This window comes from Saccostrea cucullata, unplaced genomic scaffold (genome assembly GCF_032062105.1).
Source record: "Saccostrea cucullata isolate Sc308-1 unplaced genomic scaffold, CSIRO_AGI_Scuc_v1 ctg272, whole genome shotgun sequence".
Lineage (NCBI taxonomy): Eukaryota > Metazoa > Mollusca > Bivalvia > Ostreida > Ostreidae > Saccostrea > Saccostrea cuccullata.
Window position 1 is genome coordinate 235,288 of NW_026938795.1, and position 23,899 is coordinate 259,186.

A 23,899-nucleotide genomic window follows, 5' to 3' on the forward strand; every position below is an offset into this window, starting at 1 on the left:
CCTTCTGTATAAAAAATACAGGTCCATAAATAGTAACCTCCCTTCATAAGTCGACAAAATCCCAGTGAATCTTAATCATATGTTTCATATTTGGATATTTAATTAAAAAGAATATGATGGTAATGAATGTCGTTTTTCATTCTTATTGTTAGGTCATCTACGAGTTTTTCTCTTTTTTTACCGACCATGACAATTACTGTAAATTACTGTAAACCAACTTTTATTTGCGATGATTTTATTTCGCGATATACTGGAGTAAAACTAGTTCGCGACGATTAATTTTTGTGATCAAACCATTTTTAAATCAGTTTTTGAAAGACACACAGACTTTAAGGACTGGTTCGCGGCGAGAAATATTTGCGATGATGAGGCTGTCGCGATCTTCGCGAAAATTTCTCGCCGAGAATAAAAGTTAGTTTACTGTAAGTCGGCATGGAATGTTCACATTCCACAAGTCGGCATGGCATGTTCACGGGTGTGTCCTGTTGAGCTAAATCCCTGCTTTGTGTTATCATTAAATGTGTACTTTTTTCTTATTACTGGTCTTCTTTTAAAAAATTCCACCGCATGTGCTTCCTAAGTTTTTCCTAATTTTTATAATATTTAAACATTCCATAACGATTAACGAAAATTCCTTCTTTCACTGCAGGAATTCTTTTCACCTTTTACAGGATTCATTATTTTTTCCGAATTCTTAACCCCTCGTTTAACTTGCTAGACGTGTTATTTGAGTTGCGTGCTAATATTTCTACTCTTTCTAAAAATCCACACATTACTATTAAACCATTGTTTACCATCAGAAAACCTAAGATCCGCCCCCTAGTTCCATGTTAAGATGTATCATTATTTACCTTCAGTAGACGTATGATCCGCCCTTGGCCCGGTGCTAGGTGTGGCAGTTGACCCTTTCATTCTTGACCAATCGAAGTCGTCAAACACATCATACGGGCAAAATGTCACACATAATGTAAAAGAATCTTTACTTATATGGTCTTCAAAATTTCATAAATGTTGTAAATTGGTATCAATTTCTACAATTCTTTTTTAAGCTTTCTTTCATAACTTCATCTTTTCATACTATCCGTTCTTTTGAATGTGAGAGGAGCTGATGCTGATTGTGAAGTAATACACTTTGCAAGGCTATTTTCTATAAAAGAGTGATTTTTTTCTATCCATTAAATATTTCTTTTGAGATTAACGATGTAACAAACAAGACACAATTCGAGTTCTATTAATGTGTTTTATTCCTAACTTGCTCTCTACAATAACCCAATTACTGATTTCCTATCGGAGATTTGAGGTAACAAGTGCTATCTTTCATTTTATCAAGTGATGAATAACTTTTTTCCTCTGTAAATAAGGGACAGATATTTGAGCGGACGGTATTTTATATACAATGACATCATGCCGAGGGTTCTTGTCATCACATTTGCCAAATCGTCAGAGATTAACAAGATAAGTAGACAGGAACAATAGGAAGTCACTCAAACCACCCCAGATCTTGTAATGATATCCGTTTGTACCAGCTCTAAAGCATTAAGAAATGTCTTCTTACACAATAAAAAACCCAGTCTCCCAAGTATCGGTACAATAAGATCAATACTAACAGGAGATGGACTGAAAATAAAAGAAGTGGAATAATCTCCAAGATAATCACTACGTAAGAAAAGCTATATAATGATAACTTCATCTCCTCTAATTATCTATCTACTACAAAAGATACAACGTGTTGAGGTATTGATACTTATTGTGATGTATTTCTATTATTTTCTAATGCTTGCAACAGAAATAGATTTGTACATACAATCTTCAACAAAGACGAGAAATTCTATCCAAAGAATATTGTCTCGAGTAACTTTGATGAGAATACACTTTAAATATTCATTTGTTTTTATGATACACTAGTAATTGAATGCATCGATTTTAAAAATATATACAAAGACAGAATAGAATACATGACTAGATAAATGATATAGTGTTATATACTGGCACAAACATATTTCACTCGGTTAACATGCACTTAATTCCTTTTTATTTATTTTGTCTTCTCTATTGATTGATTCATTGCACAGTCTAGCACCATTTATCACCCTTCCCATCCACCAGAAAGTCACGGAGTATTGTAACCAGAATCAACCTGTGGAGTCTGGGATTTAGCAGATTCCATCATGTCTTCACTAGATGACATAGCAACTGTAGCTTTCCCGAAAACGTTGGAACCACGAAATGGACCTGTACTGCCCGGAAGTGACCAATCAGATCCACTGTATAAGTCACATGAGCTGTAAAAAGATTCCCGACTCGAGTTGTAATGTCTCTTGACTTTGATGTTCTCTATCGTTTCATTTAGGGTCAATAGTTGCTCCATGAGAGTCAGGTCTTGATCCATCAAGGAAGCCTAGATAAATTAAGATTTAAATATGTAAAATTTGGAATTGAATTACCTCCATGTATACCTTAATAATGTATTTTACATTGTTCCCAAGGATTTACTTTCATGAAAATGATTTGAAAAATGTTTCGAAATTTTGCCAAATAATATTTTCATTTCCTATTTTAACAAACTTTTAGGACAAGTCATTTAACCCTCCGTATAATTTTATACATTTTTTTCCGTTACGGACAATTAAATCTTTAAAAATAATGCAACAGAGGTAAAACAAAATCGGTATTTATACAAAAGAAGGTTTCATAGTATCCAATAGAAATGAACTTAACATACCCAATTTAAAGAACACCCAAATTTGAGTCATATTTCAAGCCCTAATAATTTTCCTTTCAAACCTATTTTCTCAGTGAAAGAAAATCCGTTTATTTTGATCTTATCGAAGAAATATGAGTTCTTTAATAATATTATTGTTAATATTAATATGCGCTCTTTCTCACAAAACAAAACATTAACTTGCCAAATTAAACCACAATCATGAACAGTTTTATATCTTATACTGAAACAGGGTTAAGCTCTCAGAAAAAAACTCATCAGAAATAATATATAGTTAATGGACCATACTCATGGGGAGAAAACCTTGTTTTTCTACCAAGATTTAACACTTCTATCGATATATTGTATCAATCCGATCAAATGAAAGTTTTACTGTATTTTAATATTGTTACCAATTAGCTCAATTACAGTAAATTAGAGGAACCAGTTTAGCAACAAAACTAATTCACCTCCATATAATAAAGATAAAATGATTGTCAATTATGCACTATAATCAAGAGAAAGTGCAAGAGCTGTAGAATGTAAAATTGAGAAATTAGCTCTTAACTCACCATTTCTCGCCGCAGTCGCACCATGGCGTCGTCAATAGAAGTGGTCTTCCTCTTTTTGTAGTTTCTTTTATCTTGGTCTTTCTGAATATCGTTTTTGAACGATTCAGTGGCATTTTTTCTGTTGATGTAAAACTGTCGACAGGCATTCTGGAAGATAACACTTTCCTCGTATTCTGACATATCGTCTGAATCATTTTCACTTTCATCATCATTTTCATCGTCATGTACATTTTCTTCTACAATTGAGTTAGATGAGACGCTCAAGTCACTATCTGTGGCCTGCATTTTGACAAAGCAGGTAAATGACAATGTAAAGGACACTATACAAGTCTTAGATGAATAAAACCCCAAGATCTTCCTGGGTATATATTTCAAATATGATCACGTGATTCTTGGTTACCCTTCCACTAGTTATTTAAAACAATGATGTGTTTGTTACTTGTAATAATGCTCGGTAGGTCAGTGGGTTTGGAAAAAGAGAGACAATGTAATAAGTATTTATCAATTACCAAGTTACAATGCATGAGTCAAAAGATTTTTATACAAACTCAGGTTAAAACTGATGTGTATATCAAGTCAATGCTCTGATAATATCCAAATTATCGTATATTCACTAAAATTGTGAAAAAGGGTTTACTTGTGAAATTATCACTCGTTAGTTAACTATCATTATACGAAGTGGTACCTTTTCAATGCTTCACTTATGTAGAATAGGTTAGCTAGTATAGTATAGAATTTATTCTCTCATGCTCTGCGGAGTGGCTACCCGCTTCACGCTCCCAAAGACATTAAAAATCACTTCCTTGTCAGAGAGTTAACTTCTCATAATTATCGGGTCAAAGTCCTGTAGCCTGATTACTTCATGTCTGAGTTTCTGTTTTAAAAGAGTTTAAAAAAGGGACAGTGGGGTTACGTTTGATTACACAAATTATAATTAATGCATTCACGATTAATATGCTAATAACGATCCCCTCCTCCTTGCCTGTGAAAGATTTGTTATATATTTCAAATTATACTTCATTGTTTTCAGTTCTATAAAAATGATTAAAATATTGCTTTTAAAATGACAATGAATAATAAATTTTGTGATTTTTTGCAATGATACTGTGTTATGTAAGTTACAGCCTGTCTCCTGAAATACAATAATGGAAGAATTTGTTTTTAATATGTAATTAGGAATTTCTTCAGAAATGAACTTGGTAGAAGAAAAATTCTTGCATTTCACCCAGGTCTTTACTCTTACTTAGATCTCTTTAAATCTTATTTGAAAAAATCATCAACATTTTTTTATCAGTTCTTTGACGTTGAATATATCGACAGTCGTATCATTAAGTATCATCTAGTCTCATTATCTTTCTTCATTACACGTAATAAAAGCATCATGGCAATCATAACTCCAATGCAGCGGCCGGTGTATTATTTTCCATTAGTGTCGGGTGTATAATTTCCAAACGGTGTCTTCATATTTACTGCAGCCAAACGACATATTTCTCATCACAATCAGCAAATGACGTGAACGAAATGTCATTGTATGGAAAAAACGGAGTTTTAAATCATTGTGCATTCAACTTTGAACAAAGACACACTTTGAAAGCATTTGAAATAAATAGAATCTGTAACCATTTTAACAATAATCAAACATAAAATGTAAAACTTCTTTCTGTCGTTTTCTCTTGAGAGATTTTTAAAATAAATGTCGCATTTACATTGCACACTTGTTTATAACTACTATTTAATTTTGTTTTAAGGTAAATGTTGGTAATGACATAATGTAAAAATAAATAAATCGCTTTGCCTTTACTTATTTAACAGAGTAAAATAATTGTTCAGATAAGTTCGTTATCCTTCATTGCCTAATACCAGACAGTCTGATCTTCGATTGTTTCGACCTTCACAAAAAGTTTGGGATTTTTATATGTCAAAATCGACACAATTTTCAAATTATTTGTGCTCTGGGAAAACCCATCTGTGAGACCGAGAATTCAATCAATATTATGTATAATGGTTATCGGGTCATTTATCAGTACTTTATCTAAAACCATGTTTAATTTTATGTATTAATTAATGCCATAATCATGTTTTAAGTAAACTGATTCAACCGAAATTAAAATGGTATGAGATATATTGAACACAGAGAGAGTGTAAAGTTTCTATTAGAGACATATTTGAAGATTCATTTTCCGATCCCATGTCTTCATAATGTTCTGCGAAGGACGTAAAAACTGTGTGTGAGATTTTGGTAACTACCACTTCTTTCACAAGTAATCTTACTGGACAGAGCTTATACATCAAAACTTGGAAAATCTAAATTACAAATCTTCTAATGTTGTCTACGGAATAGAATGTGATATTTGTGAACTTATCTATGTTGGCGAAACCAATGGTTTTCTTCATAAAAGAATATCGGGGTACAGATTTCAAATTAACAACGGGGGACAACAGCATTTCTACAAGCACTTTGTTAATGAAAGTTACAATTCTAGAAAAAAAATTTCACCATACAAACAGTCAAATACTGAGTACACTTTTCCGCAGACAACGAGAAGAATTATGGATTATAAAACTAGGGACAACCTAGTGTTGGGAATCTTTTCAGTCCATAGTGTAACAATGTAAATTTGCTGGAACTTTTTAACCATACACAGAGACGTAAGCGTAGTCATGGGCATCGGTCTTACAATAAACTTTCAATACACCTCTTTTTACTACCTTATGCAAATCAAGTCAAGTCTGCATCATATTCACACAAAACTTTACTCTGTCCCCTTGAAACTTTTAAATAGTTTACTCGAAAAGGTCAAAGAAAGTCCATATTTTGATTCCTCGACACCAGTGTACAGGCTCGGATCTGTGATTATGGATATTGCAAATCATAGTCTTCTTACAACGCCACGTTTAACAGAAGGACATGCGGCTTAAGCAATCCGTTTTTTCTTAAACTGCAATATGCCTGCAAAAGAATTGTCGCGGTAAATATTGGTAATATTCTTCATCACAACAGGGTTCAGTCCTGTATTCCACCATATTTCAAGTTAAAGACAATATCATGTATTTCCTACAAATATACATAGACTATTGCTTCAAACCTTTGAATTACATGGAAACTTTACAGAGCCTTGATATCGAATATTTGAAACATAATCCTCCTTCCTGTTCATGTTCTTCTTCACCTTACAACTTTAGTCCTGCTGGTCATGTTATTACTGTTGACGTAAATATAGTAAAATGATGAGGACCTTATCACTAATTTTAAAAGGGACAAAATTTAGGGAATCCCGATCATTTGACCGGCGTCATAATTTCACAAATGTAGTGGATTCTGTTGAAGATTACGCCAGGCGACGGGTAAAATATGGAAAAGAAGAGAAGACCTTGACACGTTGTCAGAATGGATAAAATGTTTCAGATGCGCCGAATTTTCGATGGATAGGAGCACACGGCTGGTGTGACCTGTCGTTTCGGGATGCTCACTCCTCCATGGCACCTGATCACACCTCTGTTTTGGAGACCTGTGATTGCTCCTATTTTGTATTGTTTAATGGACTTTTGAGCTTGAATTGTGTTCGTTTTCTCCGTATATTTCACAGAATTCTTGATATTTTTGAAAATTATGACACCAGTTGAAGATCGAAGTTCACTTAGCTTTGGTTCTTTCAAAGTAAGTGATAAAAGGTCCTCAATATTTTCGACGTTTGCGTCACCAGCAATGACGTTTCAAGCAGTACAATAGTTGTAGGGAGATGACGAACATATACACATTTAAGGATTATGTTTCAGATGTTCGACATCTTGGAAAAAATCCCGATATAAAAAAAAAATAGTCACGTTTCTATGTTTTCTTAAAAATGAATATGCATATTTTTTTTGTATTTTTCATTCAAAGTGTTACAATAATATTAATGAAATTCAAAGTGAGAAAAAGCCGTATAGATGGCTGCAGAAAACTAGAATTTTGAACATTGTTGAAACTAGAAAGTTTATAATTTCTTGATATTTCAGTTATTATTCACATAATTTACAATCAAAATATATACCCAGCCATAGAACCGGGTTTTCTTTCTTTAATCTACCCTTGAAAAGTTTGGAAGCAATCTGATTTAGAATATCTCTTATATTGACTGTGTCAATTCCATGGTGTGCCTATTGGGGTTTAGAGTAATAAGGGGCTGTCAAAAATTTGAACAATATTTTCTACGTTGAAACAAGGCGTTTAAAAAAAAACGAATGAATTGCAGAATCCGTGCTCATAAATCTTAGATTGTCTTCTGGTGTCGAAGAATCTATAGATATGAATTTTCCTTGATTTTTTCAAATAGATGTTTATATGATGTTGATATCAAAAAGATGCTTGAGTTTCTGATTGACAATATCTCTGTCGTTTTTGGAGACCAGGTCTTCTAACAATCTAAATTGGAATTCTCATGGGTACCAATTACACCCCGTTATTAGCAGACGTATTTTAGTATTCAATGAAGCAAAATTTGTCCAAATCTTATACATGAAAAGAAAAAAGCAATTGCTGAGGTCTTCAATTCGACATTTAGCTATATCGACGACGTATTGTCAATTAACAATTATTATAAAATTTTCCATACTTATGCCGATACGATATATCTAGGCGAGCATGAGATAAAAGATACCACAGAGTCTGACACATCTGTTTCATATTTGGATATTTTACTTGAAAAAAGACGTTAATGGTAATCTAACAACCAAGCTCTATGATAAAAGTGATGACTTTAACTTTTCTATCGTCAACTTCCCTTACTTATGCAGCAATATACCTTCATAACCCGCATACGGAGTTTATATATCTCAGTTTATTCGTATGAACAATTTCTAAAATGAGGTAAATTATTCACAAACAAGTTGCTGAAACAAGAATTTCAGAAGGCTCGTTTAAAGTCATCATTTCGTAAGTTCTATGGTCGATACAATGACCTTGTCAGCAAATACATTTTATCATTGAGTAAAATGCTGACAGACGTTTTTCATACTAATTGTTAGTCCATGATTTATACACTGAATTAACTACGGATTTTTCCGTTATTTCCCTATCATGACAAGGATCACCGGTCGGCAGGGGATGCCCACTCCTCCATGGCACCTGATCCCACCTCTATTGTTTTGGAGGTCTGCGTTTGCTCTGCTCCTATTTTGTATTGTTTAACGGACTTTTGATGTTGAATATTGTTATATCCACATGTTTCATTAAAGCTTTCATAGGTAAGTTTGGTGCCAATGTGATGAAGACATAATTGCTTATCTACATAAGTTAGCAGTGAATCAAAATGACATCTTGTATAGTAGGTTTGTTGTAATATCGATGTCTCAGACTACGCTTACGTCTTTTTCTGTTGTTTAAAAATGCCCAATATAATTCACATTTCTACGCAATAGACTTGAAAGATTTCATACACTTTTGACAGTGTCATTACATCCACATGGAAAGGCAGTGTATAATTTGGTAATCCAAAATTCTTGTTATCGAGGAAAGGTGTACTCAGTGACGGGATTTAAGTATGGTGGTAAATCTTTTCCAAAATTCAAACTTTTAACAATAAAAATGAATGATCAGGTAGACTATAAACTGCTTGCTTAGAAATTTTTGGCCCCCATTGTTAATTTAAAATATATGCCTTGATATTCTTTTAAAATGGACCTTTGGTTTCACTGACACATGTACATGTATAATTAAGCCACAAAAGCGAACATTCTATAACGTAGACAAGGGAGTAGAAGATTTGTCGTCCAAGATTTAGTAAAGAAGTTCTTACTAGAGAGATTATTAGTGAAAGAAGAGAAGAGCAAGTGATCAAAATGTCTCAAGTTTTAAGTTTGAACATTTTGAAATAGAAGACATTAGCTTGGAAAAAGAATCTTTCAATGCCCTTTTTGAGCTTGATTTCTGTTTATATTTATATTTCAATGAAAACACATAAGAATTCAATGGGAAAATACATTGTAAATTAATATATTCAGTTTTGGAAAAAAAATATACAAGTCTGAATATTTCCTTTGTGATTTTTTTCCATCCTTATCATTAAAGACTACTTGTCTTGATAAGCTGCTTAATCGATCTTAGACAATTTAATTCTTAGATACATGTATTTATAAAATTCCAATATCAACGTTTTTGTTTATGTATGTATTTTTTTCCAGTAAAAGATCCAATAATAGGAAAAAGAAAAATAACTCTATTTAATTTCTCATACAAAAATGCTTGTTCGCAAAGTGCTGTTTATTCCCCTTTGATCATGAGTAGAACACAATTTGGGTTACAGAGGAATTTACTTCTGTTGATGAATCAAATCAACGACTTTTCGGCTTTGGTTAAAGAAACAATAAAACATTATTAGTAAGTATTATCAGTCTCTTGTACGTTTGAAAATGTTGAAGAGATAGCATAAAGGGCATTTTAATTCATGTGCATGAAATAGTAGCGAATAAGAGTTCTTATCACATTGGCTATCTTTTATTAACAATAATGTTCTGATATATTTATTCTTATGTCGATTTGATATACCCTTTCGAAGTAAAATATACAATAAAAACTGTCTCATCTATTTTATATATTTGTTAGTTTTACAAATTAAATTAATGAAAAGTAAAAAATGAACTGTATGATACACGAGGTGACTTCCCTTTTTCCATCGTCAATTTCTCTAAGCTGTAGCATCCCACTTTGTGGGTTTGTCTTCTTGCTGAGAAAGTATGCAAAAGGCATATTCAGTCTTTGATCAGCTTCTGTATCGAGACACTCAGGTGCAAAATAGGTTAATAATACAAGATTTACAACATTGAAGGATATGGAGACAACAAACAGTATTCAATATGAAAGTCCATAAAACAATACAGAATAGGAGCAGAACAAACACGGGTCTCTAAAACATCAGAGGTGGGATCAGGTGCCAGGGAGGAGTAAACATCTCCTACTGACCGGTCACACCCGCCGTGTGCTCCTTGTCATGACCGGGAAATAACAGAAAAATCCGTCGTCAATTCAGAGTATAAATAATGGACTAAGAATTAGTATGAAAAACGTCAGTCAGCATTTGACTCAATGATAAATTGTATTTGCTGACAAGGTCATTGTATCGCCCGAAGAACTTATGAAATGATGACTTTAAACGAGCCTGCTGAAATTCTTGTTTCATCAACTTGTTTGTCAATAATTTACCTAATTTTAGAAATTGTTTATACGTTGAGCATACTCTTGCGTATCGAATCAACTGAGATATATAAACGCCGTATGCAGGTGATAGAAAAGTTAAAGTCATTACGTTTATCATAGAGCTTGGTTGTTAGATTACCATTAACGTCTTTTTCAAGTAAAATATCCAAGTATGAAACAGATGTGTCAGACTCTGTGGTATCTTTTATCTCAAGCTCACCAGGATATATCGTATCGACAGAGCAATGGAAATTACCATTGTTAATTGACAATACGTCGTCCATACATGTTTATCTAAATGTTGAGTTGAAGGCCACAACAGGTGTTTTCACGCATAAGAATTTGCTCAAATTCTGCTTCATATGAAAATAAAAAATAGGTCTGCTAATAACGGAGTGCAATTGGTACCCATAGGAATTCCAATAGATTGTTGGAAGACCTGGTCTCCAAAAACCACATAGATATTGTCAATCAGAAACTCAAGCATCTTTCTGATGTCAACTTCAGAGTAATTGTGTGTGCAATCAGAATGTGTTTTAACAAAATAATTTTGCAAATGACCAATGACCAAGTAAGTAAATTTACGAGTTCCATTTTTATTGAAAAAAGCAGCCTTCAATGATATCAAAAGGCCTGGATTTTAATTTATCGTGGGGAATGGTTGTGTATAAAGTTGAAAAGTCGTAAGTATTTAAGCTGTTGATTTTTGTAAAATCTTGTGATTTCAAATTATTCAAAAGGTCTTTGGACTTTTTGAGTATCCACATCTGATTCACACCACTTCTTGAGTATATTGTTGCTCTTGAAGCTTTCCCTTCACTACTGTCAATATGATAACCGTACTGAGGAGTAAAGAAAGGGGCTTAGTTGAACATTTACTGGAACTTGCATTGTATCTTTGTAAACGTTCTTATGAAGTTTCGGAATCCAGTATATATATGGTAGTTCAAAATCATTTTGTTTCTTCGGGATATTAAAAATATTGAAAACTGACATATGATTTCGAAGAATGTCCTCCTTAGAAAGGGAACTATAAGTATAAGTTGTATTAACAATCTCGTTTAAAGTTAGTGTTGTACAAATTCTATGGTCGTTATCGTGACATTGTTTTGGAAACACAACTTTGCTGGATCGTATTTCTACTGATGTTTCATGCCATTGTTAGACAATTGTTTTATATAAATTTTAAGCAAGGATTATTCATTTTTTTTTATCAATTAATATTATCCTTTACTGGCAAAATAGCTGCTGTACAGTCCAATTATCACCCAAAAAAATTATTTTTGTCCCACAAAGTCATCTCTTCCAAATTTTTTTCTTTGTATTTCTTTTTCCTTTAAAATAAACTTTTTTCTTTGTATTTCTTTAAAATAAACTTTTTTTAAATCCACAATTTTAAATTATGCCTAAAAATCAATTTAACTAGTATTGCAAGCATTGCATTGATATAACAATTATTACACAACTCAAACGTTAAGTTACAGCTAAAATGTCATTTCGTTAATTTGAAACGAATGTGATAAGTATACGGTTTCGTTTCTTCCTTTTAAGTTTATTTTAAGAATTGCATTTATTTTCTGATTTTAAAAAGTACTAAACTACATATGGGAAGAAAAGATCTTCAATACATTTTATTAAGGAAGCGCCACAGAAGTATATATGTGTTTTTACAGGTGATATTTCATCTCACATTGTATAATTTCTCATAATTTGTTCCCGTTCCTACATTTCCTGAAACATGGCATATTCGATAGATTAAGATGTATTACAACAGTTCATTTAGTTACAGAAGACATATCAGTTTTTCTTCTTACAATACAGAGAATTTAGATTTTGTGAGTATTAAGTGTAGCAGTGTATCATTCATAAATTGTTTTATGGCTATAAATGGAGAGATGGTTTATTATATATTTTGTTTAAAACAAGTAATGAAGAAAAAAAGGAATCACGATTCACATTTATCATGGACGAAATATTTAATTTTGAGGTTAGTAAGAAAATATTTTGCGAGTAATGTAATTTATAAATCGTTCAATTCCACAACAAACTCCACTGTGGCTCACGATTGTGGTCGAAGAGCCGAGTTCCGTGTATAGAAACTGTTGAAATATCACCTACTTTGTGTTTTAGTGAGAATCACTCGTTAGTATTTTCCGTTTCACCGCGTTGTGTGTCGGCGCCGAGATCGATCTCTGCGGTTTGCCTCTTTCCAATAAGACATTGATGGATGATCAAATAAGCTAATTACTGATTGACAGCTCTAATGAACAATTTTTTTGTAAATTGTCGATTTTTTATTTCTTGTTCAAGATTTGCTCTATGAAAATTCCAGTTTTAGAAATTAATGGTGATAAATATAGAACATATTTGATGTAATTTAATTATTGTATTGACTGATACTTGGGCGTTTTCAATCATTTTTACCCAAGTTTACAGAAAGTCTCTGTGTATTAGCTGTTTTGCGAGGGTTGTGGTTCAATTTTATGAACATATAAATTTATTGCTGTTTCATTTATTATGACCAAGTTTATATCTATATTTGGAGTTTTATTACTAGAAAATGTGTCTTACTGTGTTACACCCTGACTCTACTTTTGTAAAAAAGTCTCCTTTTGACATATTTCCTTTGTTTTCTTTAATTCATTGTGTCATTTTATTACCTTTAGAAATTTTATTCAAAATATCACTTTGTTAAGGTATTGATAAATTGTGTTGTATCATGTGAATAAAAATAAATGAAGAATAAAGTTAATGAAAGTATGCTCCAAAAGAAAGGTTTTTGAAATTTAAGGATATACAAATCATGCTTTTAAAATAAATTTTCTTCATAACAACAGAGATGTATTGATTTAAGCATCTTCAAAGCCTTAGTGAAAACAGCGTTTTGTAGTTGGTGTCAGAAATTAAAAGTATATAATTAATACTGCAAAATTAAAATACGGAACATAAAACTTCTGTACTTGTTTTGTCTTTGATGATTTCAGTGTCCACCCACGTGTCCGCCCGGATCACGTGACAGGGACAGAGTGTCCTAGGTGTCGACAAACACCGTCCCAGATACGGACAGCTGTGAGAACAATTAAATAGATAAAGCAATTAGTCCAGAGTTGTACATCATTAAACAGAACATCGGCTTTTTAAAAAAAACAATTGAAGCTCTCTGTTGCAGTTTTTCTTTTGCATGAGGCAGTTTACTCACGTTTTCTGATTTCTTACAATAATAATTATTTAAGCTATCTGTCGACAATTTCGCTGGGGAGGTCATTTTCTTTTTAAATATTTCTATTGACATTAAAGTTTTACACGTCTCTTCACCTGTATTCATTATATCATACTTAACCAAACCAACTCTTTTGTCCTGGGATATAAACATTTTGATTTTGTGATGAGGTCAACGAGAGCAAACAACATATACTTCAAGATTCAGTCAAGTCTTAATTATCCCAATTGATTTTTTGACCATGTGTGGTATATATACAAGAAACGGACAATGCAATGGTTTTTTTTTCAAAGAATATTTTCTAAACCTTTCTTTCTTTGAATATGCTTTATAATATTTTGGAAAATTTCCACAAAACTTTACTTAACTTTTAAATTGTTTTCAGCTAGCTAGATCCAGGGTCACTGAGAACTGCTTAGAATTCTCTGTGCTATAAATATTTTCTTAAAATCCGGAAACACAAACAAACAGTTCTGTAAGGATCGATTTGATTTCTAAAGTAAGGAAGTTTAAACTTGTGATATGTTGACACATACAGGTTTTGTTTCAATATGAATTCTTATTGTTTTTCCCCTACGAAAACGTCCAAAAACTAACCCATGCTCAACGACGATCTGTTTTTATTGATACGTTGTTGATAAGTTCAAAACTGTGGTTGTTTACCAGAGTTTGACCGCAAAAACAGTCACAATAATTGTTTGTCAGTGTCAGTATTTTCACTGACATATAGGAAATTTATTTTCTCCTTTTTCTTTTATACAAATATGAATAGGCTAATTTTTTTATATTCAAACATTTTTGACTAAAAGAATACAAGCATGGAAATCATTCTGAATATGTAAGTAAAAAAATAGATTTCATCCTCAACTACTAAAACTCGATGTACAAGACTAGATATAAGACTACGCTGTTTTTGAAATTTTTTTATATATATTAAAGAAAAAGTACATGAACCATTTTTTATCAATCAATAGAGTTTATAGTTAAACAGAATTAAATTAAGTTTTCAATTACTCCAACTCCGGCAAAAAGTGTTCCTTTTTCAAAGTGGCTTTAAATTTAGCAGATGCTTTCTATCCATTTAATGATTTTAAGTGAAAAATGGTGAAGATAGCAAACAGTTATCAATGTAAAAATAAACAAACAAAGCAGATCTTGAAAAGGGCATAAAAACGGATCCCCTAGAAATTCTGGATGTGATATTATGTGCCTAGGAGGAGTACGCATCCCCTATGAACGGTAACATCCACTGAGAAACCAACCTTTGCAGTGCACGTGATCTCTGGGCCAACAGAAATACACAACATATTAAATTTAATATTTCAAAAGTCTTAAAAGAGTGAAATAATGGTCATTGATAATGCTTATAATGATCTATATCTTCTAGAAATCATTCATTGATATTACAGTTTATAATAAATACCAGGTTCATTGAATGAGTTTACTTGAATGTTCCTGGGTACAAATATTTTCTCTTGGTCTCAACACAAACAAACAACATTGTAGGAATCAGCATGCCTTCTGATGTGAAGGGTTTTGACACTATGGTGTAAACATGAGAAGCGTCTCTGTCCGGAATCTGTGTATCCTCACAGCTGGACCGGATTACTGCATACCGTAAACACACGAGTACCCATGTAAAAGTATTCAAAATAGATCTAGCTCTAAATGAAAGAAAATATGCTACATCATTTTCAAAAGATAAAGTAGAACACTTTGGGAATTCCACGGGTTTTTGTACATATCAAATTGGTTTCCTATGTCTTTTATTAAGAAATTTATTTCCTTAGATTCTGAATTCTTTTGCAAAATTTCTATCTTTACGAAGAATTTTTACTGTTGTAAATTTAAACCCTTACCAAAATATTGACCTTCTGGCAACATCTTCTGGCTTTATTGCCGCAATATTGCGGCTATATCGTTTTTCGTATGTAAATTAGTTTTGCGGCAATATTGCCAGAAAGGGGTTGCGGCAATATTGCTGCAAATCATGACCAAAATATTGATCTTCTGGCAACATCTTCCGGCATTATTGCAGCAATATTGCGGCTATATCGTTTTTCGTATGTTACTTAGTTTTGCGGCAATATTACCAGAAAGGGGTTGCGGCAATATTGCTGCAAATCATGACCAAAATATTGATCTTCTGGCAACATCTTCCGGCATTATTGCCGCAATATTGCGGCAATATCGTTTTTCGTATGTAAATTAGATATAAATTGGTATTTAATAGAAATAATGATCTATCAATCCAACAATTAACAAAGTGTGCTGAGGAACATAAGAATCAAGAGCATAATAAGCTACAGAGTCAGTAAGAAATAGCTACTTAAGCTTATGCTATTCTTTGATAAGATAGAAAAATTTTGTTGAAAAAAAGAAGTGTTTTGAAACACTTTATGCCCCCAATGGCAACAAAGTTTGAAAAACCATTTTTAGCATATAGGTCACAGTCAAAGTCACAAGGTCATTGATCTTGGTGTCATTTGAAAGAACTTAATTAGTGGAATATGCATACTAAATATGAAGTCTCTATCTCTTTGGGTTCAAAATTTATGGTGGGGTTTTATAAAGGCTATTTTTAGCATATAGATCACAAAAAAGGTCACAAGGTCATTGACCTTGGTGTCATTTGAAAGAGCATAAATAGTGGAGAATGGATACTAAATATGAGGCTGCCATCTTTCATGGTTCAAAAGTTATGTCGAAGGTTCAAAAAATCTATTTTAAGCATATGGCTCACAGCAAAGGTTACAAGGTCAAAGACCTTGGTGTCATTTTAAAGACCCAAATTAGTTGAGTATGCATATACTAAGTATATAGTCTCTATTTCTCCTGGTTCTTAATTTATGGCAAATATTCAATAAAAACTATTTTTAGCATATAGGTCACAGTTAAGGTCACCAGGTCATTGACCTTGGTGTAATTTGAAAGGACTTAATAAGTGGAGTATGCATACCAAATATGAAGTCTCTATATCTCATTGGTTCAAAAGTTATCACATATGGCAAAGGTTCAAGTCTACAAACAGATTGGACAAAAACAATATGCGTCCTAATCTATCAATCCGGGCACATAAAAAATGTGTGTATAAAAAATATTAATATGCCACTGTAAAATATCCAGCAACTCTGCATTAATTTTCAAATAACCTTATAATTAGCTGCCCATTACATATTCCCTAATGCCAATCAGTGTAATGTATAATACATAGCTTGTTTGTAATTTCCAACATATATATAGAATCATTATTTTCTTGCAGGTATTAAAATTTATGCAATAAATTAATCATATATGTGCATGCATTTAATTGATAACATGAATTAATCTTCTCCTGCAACAATGGTATGATAAATATAGACATACAAGTATATAGTATACATGCATCACAAGCACTAGTTGAAATGCATATAATTTTTCCTATTTTAACTCCATAAAATCATTCATCTAAGAAAGAATATGGTTTTGACTTACCAAGTCTGATATATATACCATGAAAACAGATTAGACATTCCTATAATTCTTTCAAAAGGCCATGCCATGGAAACTGCTGAAATTCTTTTTTTTCTGGCTATTCCACATTATTCAGTCTTACTGGTCATCATGTCTAATCCTATTGTGCACAAGTAACAACTCCAATTAATTTGATACCATTCAATAATGAAGCAAACATGCTTGCCTTTGAATTCCCTCAATTTTATTTAAAAAGAGGAAGTAAATGACTCACAAATGCCTAATGGGTAATCCTAGATCTTCTGGCGACATTCTGGCAATGCTGCCAGAAAGTTTTTTTTCTTGCAGTATTGCCAGAATGTCACCTGAAGTTGTTTCCGCAAGCGGTGATATTTCACTAGCCCAAAAAGCTTGTTTCTGGTGACAAAAATGTGTTGCTGCAATGTTGCCGCAATATAGCGGCAATATTGCTGCAATAATTTTACTTTGGTTAGGGAACTTATTCTGAGATTTTTTTTATATCCTTATTTTGTATTTCTTTGGCCGAAATATCCCATCTATATGTAAAAGATAAGAATAAACACATAACTTAGAAGAACGTAGTAGGTGGATCATAAAATTGTAATAAAAACGTAAGATTATTGTCTATATCTGGATTTATTACGAATTCTTAGCTCCATCATTTGTCTTCTGCAACCAGTTACGACCAAGTACGTCATCATTCCATGTCCTCCTACAATGACGTATTTATCTCCCTTAGCGACAGAACTACAGAGTACTACCATGTTACAACCGATGGTTAAATGGAGTTTTATGACATTATACATGGAGAAGAATTACATTCCCAGGCTCAACATACTAAACTTTGGGAGAATGGATGCACAGAGAGGGCACAAAAAGTATCTAAAGCACTTTAAGAGCATGTACTTGTACATGTACTGAAGACCGCAAAAATGTGGACAAAACAGAGCAATAATCCTGGACTCAATCCATGTTGTCAAGAGTTGACATAATGACAAACATAAAAAGGTTCATAATAAGATTTAAAATGTCATATAGTGATTCTTCATTTTTATCACTGATTATATGAAAAAAAAGTTTATCAAACCATCAAAAAGAAAACATTATATATGGTTCGTTAATATACAACCAGTATTATTTTTGATTAGTTTTGTTTTGTATATAAAATAATAATGTGATTTTTTTTAAAAATCTCTAAAAAGGTTGGATCCTGTTATCGAAAGTATTGAGAATTTTTGTCAAGTTTATTTTTAGAATCTACGCACATAGCTTAATAAAAAATCAAAACAAAGAATGGGGGTCTTTGCGCTTCTTTTAGCACTAAAGAGCAATTAATATAACCTTTTTGCACTGTAATTACGCTTAGCACATAAATCAAATTTTCAAAGTTCATCCTTTAATATTTATTTTTGTCAAAATTAATTATTGGAATAAACACAGTTTTTTTTCATCTTGAATAGTCACATTAAAATTTGTGACAACAAAAATTACATCGCATAGTCAATTATTCGACCTTCCGACACTCATTTATTTTTATTTTTCTGGCGTTGAAAATTTAAAAAGCAAAAATACTTTGAAAGAAATGACATTTTCCTGAATTTAAGCAGAATGGTAAAAATTATTTTATATATTCAGAAAATGAAATAGAAAGTGGCAGTCTGTGATGTTAAACTTTAGATAGTGTTAAAATAGTGTAATTTAATTTGAAGATTAAATTGGGCTTTTTTCCCAGGACTTTCACGATATATTTGATATATTTGCCAAATATAGAATGAAAATTCATGACAGTTAATTTAATATACAATTTAAGACCACTATAGAACATTTCACTGTTTAAATAGGAATTCAAACTTAAAAACACTGAATACTTCGAAAGATTGATTGATTTATTGTATATTGTTTAACGTCCCTCTCGAGAATTTTTCACTCATATGGAGACGCCACCACTTGCCGGTGGAGAGCTGCAAATTTTGTCCTATACTCGGCACTCAGGGCCATTGAGCAGGGATGGAACTTTTCGTGCCAACACCTACTGCGACACGGGGCCTCGGTTTATACGGTCTCATCCGAAGGACCGGTCTCTAATTCCTACGTTGGGATTCGAACCCGCGACGTAAGGATTTAGTCTCTAACCACTGCGCCACGCGAGCGACTACTTCGAAAGAGAAAAATTGATCTTTTTCTTCTTCTACTTACCTCGTCACTGGTCATTCACAAAATTATTTTGTGAAAACACATTCTGATTGCACACTCAAGTACTCTGAAGTTGACATAAAAAGATGCTTGAGTTTCTGATTGACAATATCTATTTGGTTTTTGGAGACCAGGTCCTCCAACAATCTATTGGAATTCCCATGCGTACCAATTGCGCTCCGTTATGAGAAGACTTATTTTTGTATTCATATGAAGCAGAATTTATGCAAAATCTTATGCGTGAAAAGAAGAAAAAACTTGCTGTGGCCTTCAACTCGACATTTAGATATATCGACGACGTATTGTCAATTAACAATGGTAATTTCCATTCCTTTGTCGATACGATATATCCTGGTGAGCTTGAGATAAAAGATACCACAGAGTCTGACACATCTGTTTCATACTTGGATATTTTACTTGAAAAAGACACTAATGGTAATCTAACAACCAGCTCTATGATAAACGTGATGACTTTAACTTTTCTATCGTCAACTTCCCTTACCTATTCTGCAATATACCTTCATCACCTGCATACGGAGTTTACATATCTCAACTGATTCGATACACAAGAGCATGCTCTACGTATGAACAATTTCTGAAACGAGGTAAATTATTGACAAACAAGTTGATGAAACAAGACTATCAGCAGTCTCGTTTAAAGTCATCATTTCGTAAGTTCTATGATCGATACAATGACCTTGTCAGCAAATACAATTTATCATTGACTCAAATAGTGGCTGGCGTTTTTCATACTAATTCTTAGTCCATTATTTATACACTGACGGAATTGACGACGAATTTTTCCGTTATTTCCCGATCATGACAAGGAGCAAACGGCGGGTGTGACCGGTCGGCCGGAGATGCTCGCTCTTCCATGGCACCTGATCCCACCTCTGATGTTTTGGAGGTCCGTGTTTGCTCTGCTCCTATTTTGTATTGTTTTATGGACTTTGATATTGAATACTGTTCGTTTTCTCAATATCTTTCATTCTAAAACAAAACTTCTGCCACAAAATATAGTTCCTCACTAAATGTTTTTGGTGTGACATTTCATCATGGGATTTTTATTGAATAAACTTTAATTAGCATTATACGAGAATCCAACATTATTCTAAGAACTAAAACATTATGTCAATTTTTAAAATAAAGGTCAAGACAAAAATTTGCTAAAAAGCCGAGGAGCGAACCTCTTTAAAGACGGTCGTTTAAAACAGTTTTCACAGAATCCAATTATGCTTAACAAAGCGGGGGTCAATCACTTTTATCCCTTTTGGTTTGAAGTGGTAGATATGTAAAATGTTTTACCTCTGCGTTACGATATGGGGATGACTTGCAATGTTTGACACCAGGAAGAGATCGCACCTCTCGCCTTATCTGTCAATTTTCAGCGTGAATCGAACAGTTCAAATCATCATAAACTGGCTGGGCTTTGATTTTATTTTAACATGATATAATCATTTGTACCTGAGGAAATGTGTCACTCTGTGGGACCCTATTTAGTCAGGATTAAAACTTGACTTCAGTATGGTGTTTTGCAATACACGCCGTAATGTTAAAGATAAGCAAATTTGGAGACAAGATCAAGAAGGTATCAGTTTCTTTTTTAAATGTCCGACTTCCAATCGTATCAGTACTAATCAGGATATACTTAGATTAAAGGGAAACACTTCATAAACATCAAAACTGTGAAAAAAATCAAAACAGTAAAGACCAACACGCTGCCAGCTTTGATCAACGTGTTTTGCACGTCCTTGGCCATACAGTTGTCTGTTATAATTACGGTGTAGACAAGAACATCCCAGGGAAACTAATTACTTTCTGGGTATCACGTTTTATTTAGCCAAGCAAATTAAATTAAAAAAAATGATTACAATCATAAAAAAGTACAAAAAATATTTGTGAACAATGAATACAACACGGACCTCCTGGAAGTCTAGAGGTGAAAAAGGAGTAACCATACCCCTTTGACCAGTCACACACGCCATGAGTCCTATGTATTGGATCGGGGACACGGCTTTAATTCCCAGTAAAATTAAAAGTCCAAACATCTATGTTAAAATACGTCTCAATGATAGCTTATAACCGTCGATGATGACAATTATGTTATTCAACTCGGAAGTTATGACACCGATTATATATCAAATAATGAAAAACAATTTCACTTAAATATTTTTATGTAGTGACAACAACGAAGTCAGACTTAAAGTTTTGATACATCATCATTGGAGGCAATTTACAATGCACCAGCTAAATTGAATACATCTCTTGCCTATAGCCATGACCCTGTAATCCCTCGTCATCACCTAATGTCAGTCACAGTTTCCTATACCTACTGTACAGTCCTCCGTTATTTATTTGTTTTCAGAATGATGTTTACCACAGTTCGTGTGGTCCCACCAAAAATGTTCTTATGATGGGATTACATATGATCACGCATCACTTCATCTCGGTGACACAACAATATCTAACAAATTAATCATGTACATGTATACTCACTGCGCTGATCTCAATTTTGCAACATTCTATAGAAGAAAAAATATAAAAGAACTGAAGGGTAAGCAGTTATTTCCGTAACAGAAAATGATCATGCAAATATACCTCACCAAAAAAATAATAATTTGCTTTGTACGTTCTATATACTTTCTGTGTTGACATCCAGTTTTAATGAGAATAAAAAAAGAGCCAAGTTTGCATGACGTTACAAGTCTTCTGAAAAGAAATTATTAGTTAAAAAGAAATCAGTATTTTGCTCTAATAGTAACAGACATTCTAAATTAAACCTGGCAACCAAAAAAATATACATTATAATATTTATCAAAAAGCTTCAGGTATTAAAGAACTTAAGAATAATTTGAAAGCACAAAACTTACGACTTTTCAACTTAATACACAACCATTAAATTGAATTCCAGGCTTTTTGATATCATTGAAAGCTGTTTTTTCAATAAATATGGAACTCGTAAATTTACTTACATGGTCATTGGTCATTTGCAAAATTGCAAAATTTGCAAAATTCTGATAGCACACACAAGAACTCTGAAGTTGACATCAAAAAGATGCTTGAGTTTCTGATTGGCAATTCTTATGTCGACAGGGTATATTTCGGTGAGCTTGAATTAAAAGATACTACATAACTTCGTTACCTGCATACGGAGTTTATATCTCTCAGTTGATTCAATACGGAAGAGCATGTCCTAAAGTTGTTTACAAACAAGTTGATGAAGCTAGAATACTAGTATCAGCAGTGTGGTTTAAAGACTATGCACTTGATTTAACGGTTGTTTCCAATAAAACAATATGTAAAGTTATTTCATTATTGGTATTTTCAAAAATTGAGAATTGGAAGACCTATGGAGAAAAGAACCTTTTAAAAAAACATAAAAATTGTGAAAATGCTGAATTGTCAATTAAAAATTAAGATAAAGATCGTACACTGAATGATGGAAAAGTATGCATTGTGAAAATGTGTTTTGCTCTAGGAACAAGAACTCTACAATTAATTAAATACTATAATTGATTTTAGACTGGTAAAATAAGAAATTTCAGAGTAAAATAAGCCATAAATTTGACCTCTACGACATACCAGATATACAACACGTGTGCATATGGCGCCTGAGACACGTGTTTATATATGTCTACTTGTCTACTTGTCTCTCTTGAATGTGACACCTTTCCCTTCATTTTACCTTTATATCCATAAGAGTGGGGTCAGAACTAAATAAACAGACCATAACCCTCGCCATCCCTTACCGTAATATTAATTGACAGGACAGAGACCTAGTGACCGTTCTACATCACTGAAAAGAAACGAAAAAAAGATTCAGTACTGTCAAATGGTACAGTGACGTCAACAAAAGAGATTATCACTATCTCATTTCATCATTGCCTGGCGGATACACTGTCATTAATTTGTTAATGGTGTGTAGTTAATTATGAAAATTTTATTTATTGCAAAATGACCTCATTTCTACATCACTTATTTATGAACCCTTGAGCCAATAAGTAGCTACGGAAAAAATTAAATGTCTATCAAAAGGGAGAAAGACAAATAATTAACCCATTTCACAGATATACTAATTTCATAGAATTTCTTTTTAAAATTGCGTGTTATATTACTTTATTGCATTAAGACATCAAGGTGTTTAAATGTGTTTTAAGTCATTTTGTGATGAAAGCGGCTCCAGTGCTGGATGTTAAATGTATTATGAACGCTTTTTTTTACATCCTGTCATATTTAATAATGCAATTATTACTTTAATATCCTCAAAAATTGCTAAATGTGCTTGATAAACCTTTGCAGTTTAAAAGTTTTGTCTGTTTAGAATGATTGTAGCCATTTAAGTTTTAAAAAGTGGCATTATTAACTTCATTTGAATTTTTCAGCTATGGATGGATTATACTGCTTGAAAAAATATTTCATTCTGACAAAGACATTTTTGTTCAATACACTTAAGTTAAAATGCGCGTTTTGACCCATTTATTCAAAGTTTATAGCACAACGAGAGTGTGGCACCAGAAGTGAGATTCAGGGGCATACGAGGAGTAAGCATCCACCGTTACAATCGC

The 23,899-nt window shown here is 32.7% G+C and overlaps 1 protein-coding gene across 1 annotated transcript; it reads right to left on the reverse strand.

Moving 5' to 3' along the window:
* Positions 1-1,226: 1,226 nt before the first annotated feature.
* On the reverse strand, positions 1,227-22,823 carry LOC134251271 (uncharacterized). The gene is made up of 3 exons (XM_062733651.1): positions 22,817-22,823; positions 3,274-3,593; positions 1,227-2,398 (listed from the first exon to the last, which is right to left on the reverse strand). Exons 2-3 carry the CDS (start codon positions 3,556-3,558, stop codon positions 2,111-2,113), a joined length of 573 nt encoding a protein of 190 aa, XP_062589635.1. The 5' UTR covers positions 3,559-3,593; positions 22,817-22,823; the 3' UTR covers positions 1,227-2,110.
* Positions 22,824-23,899: the final 1,076 nt, after the last annotated feature.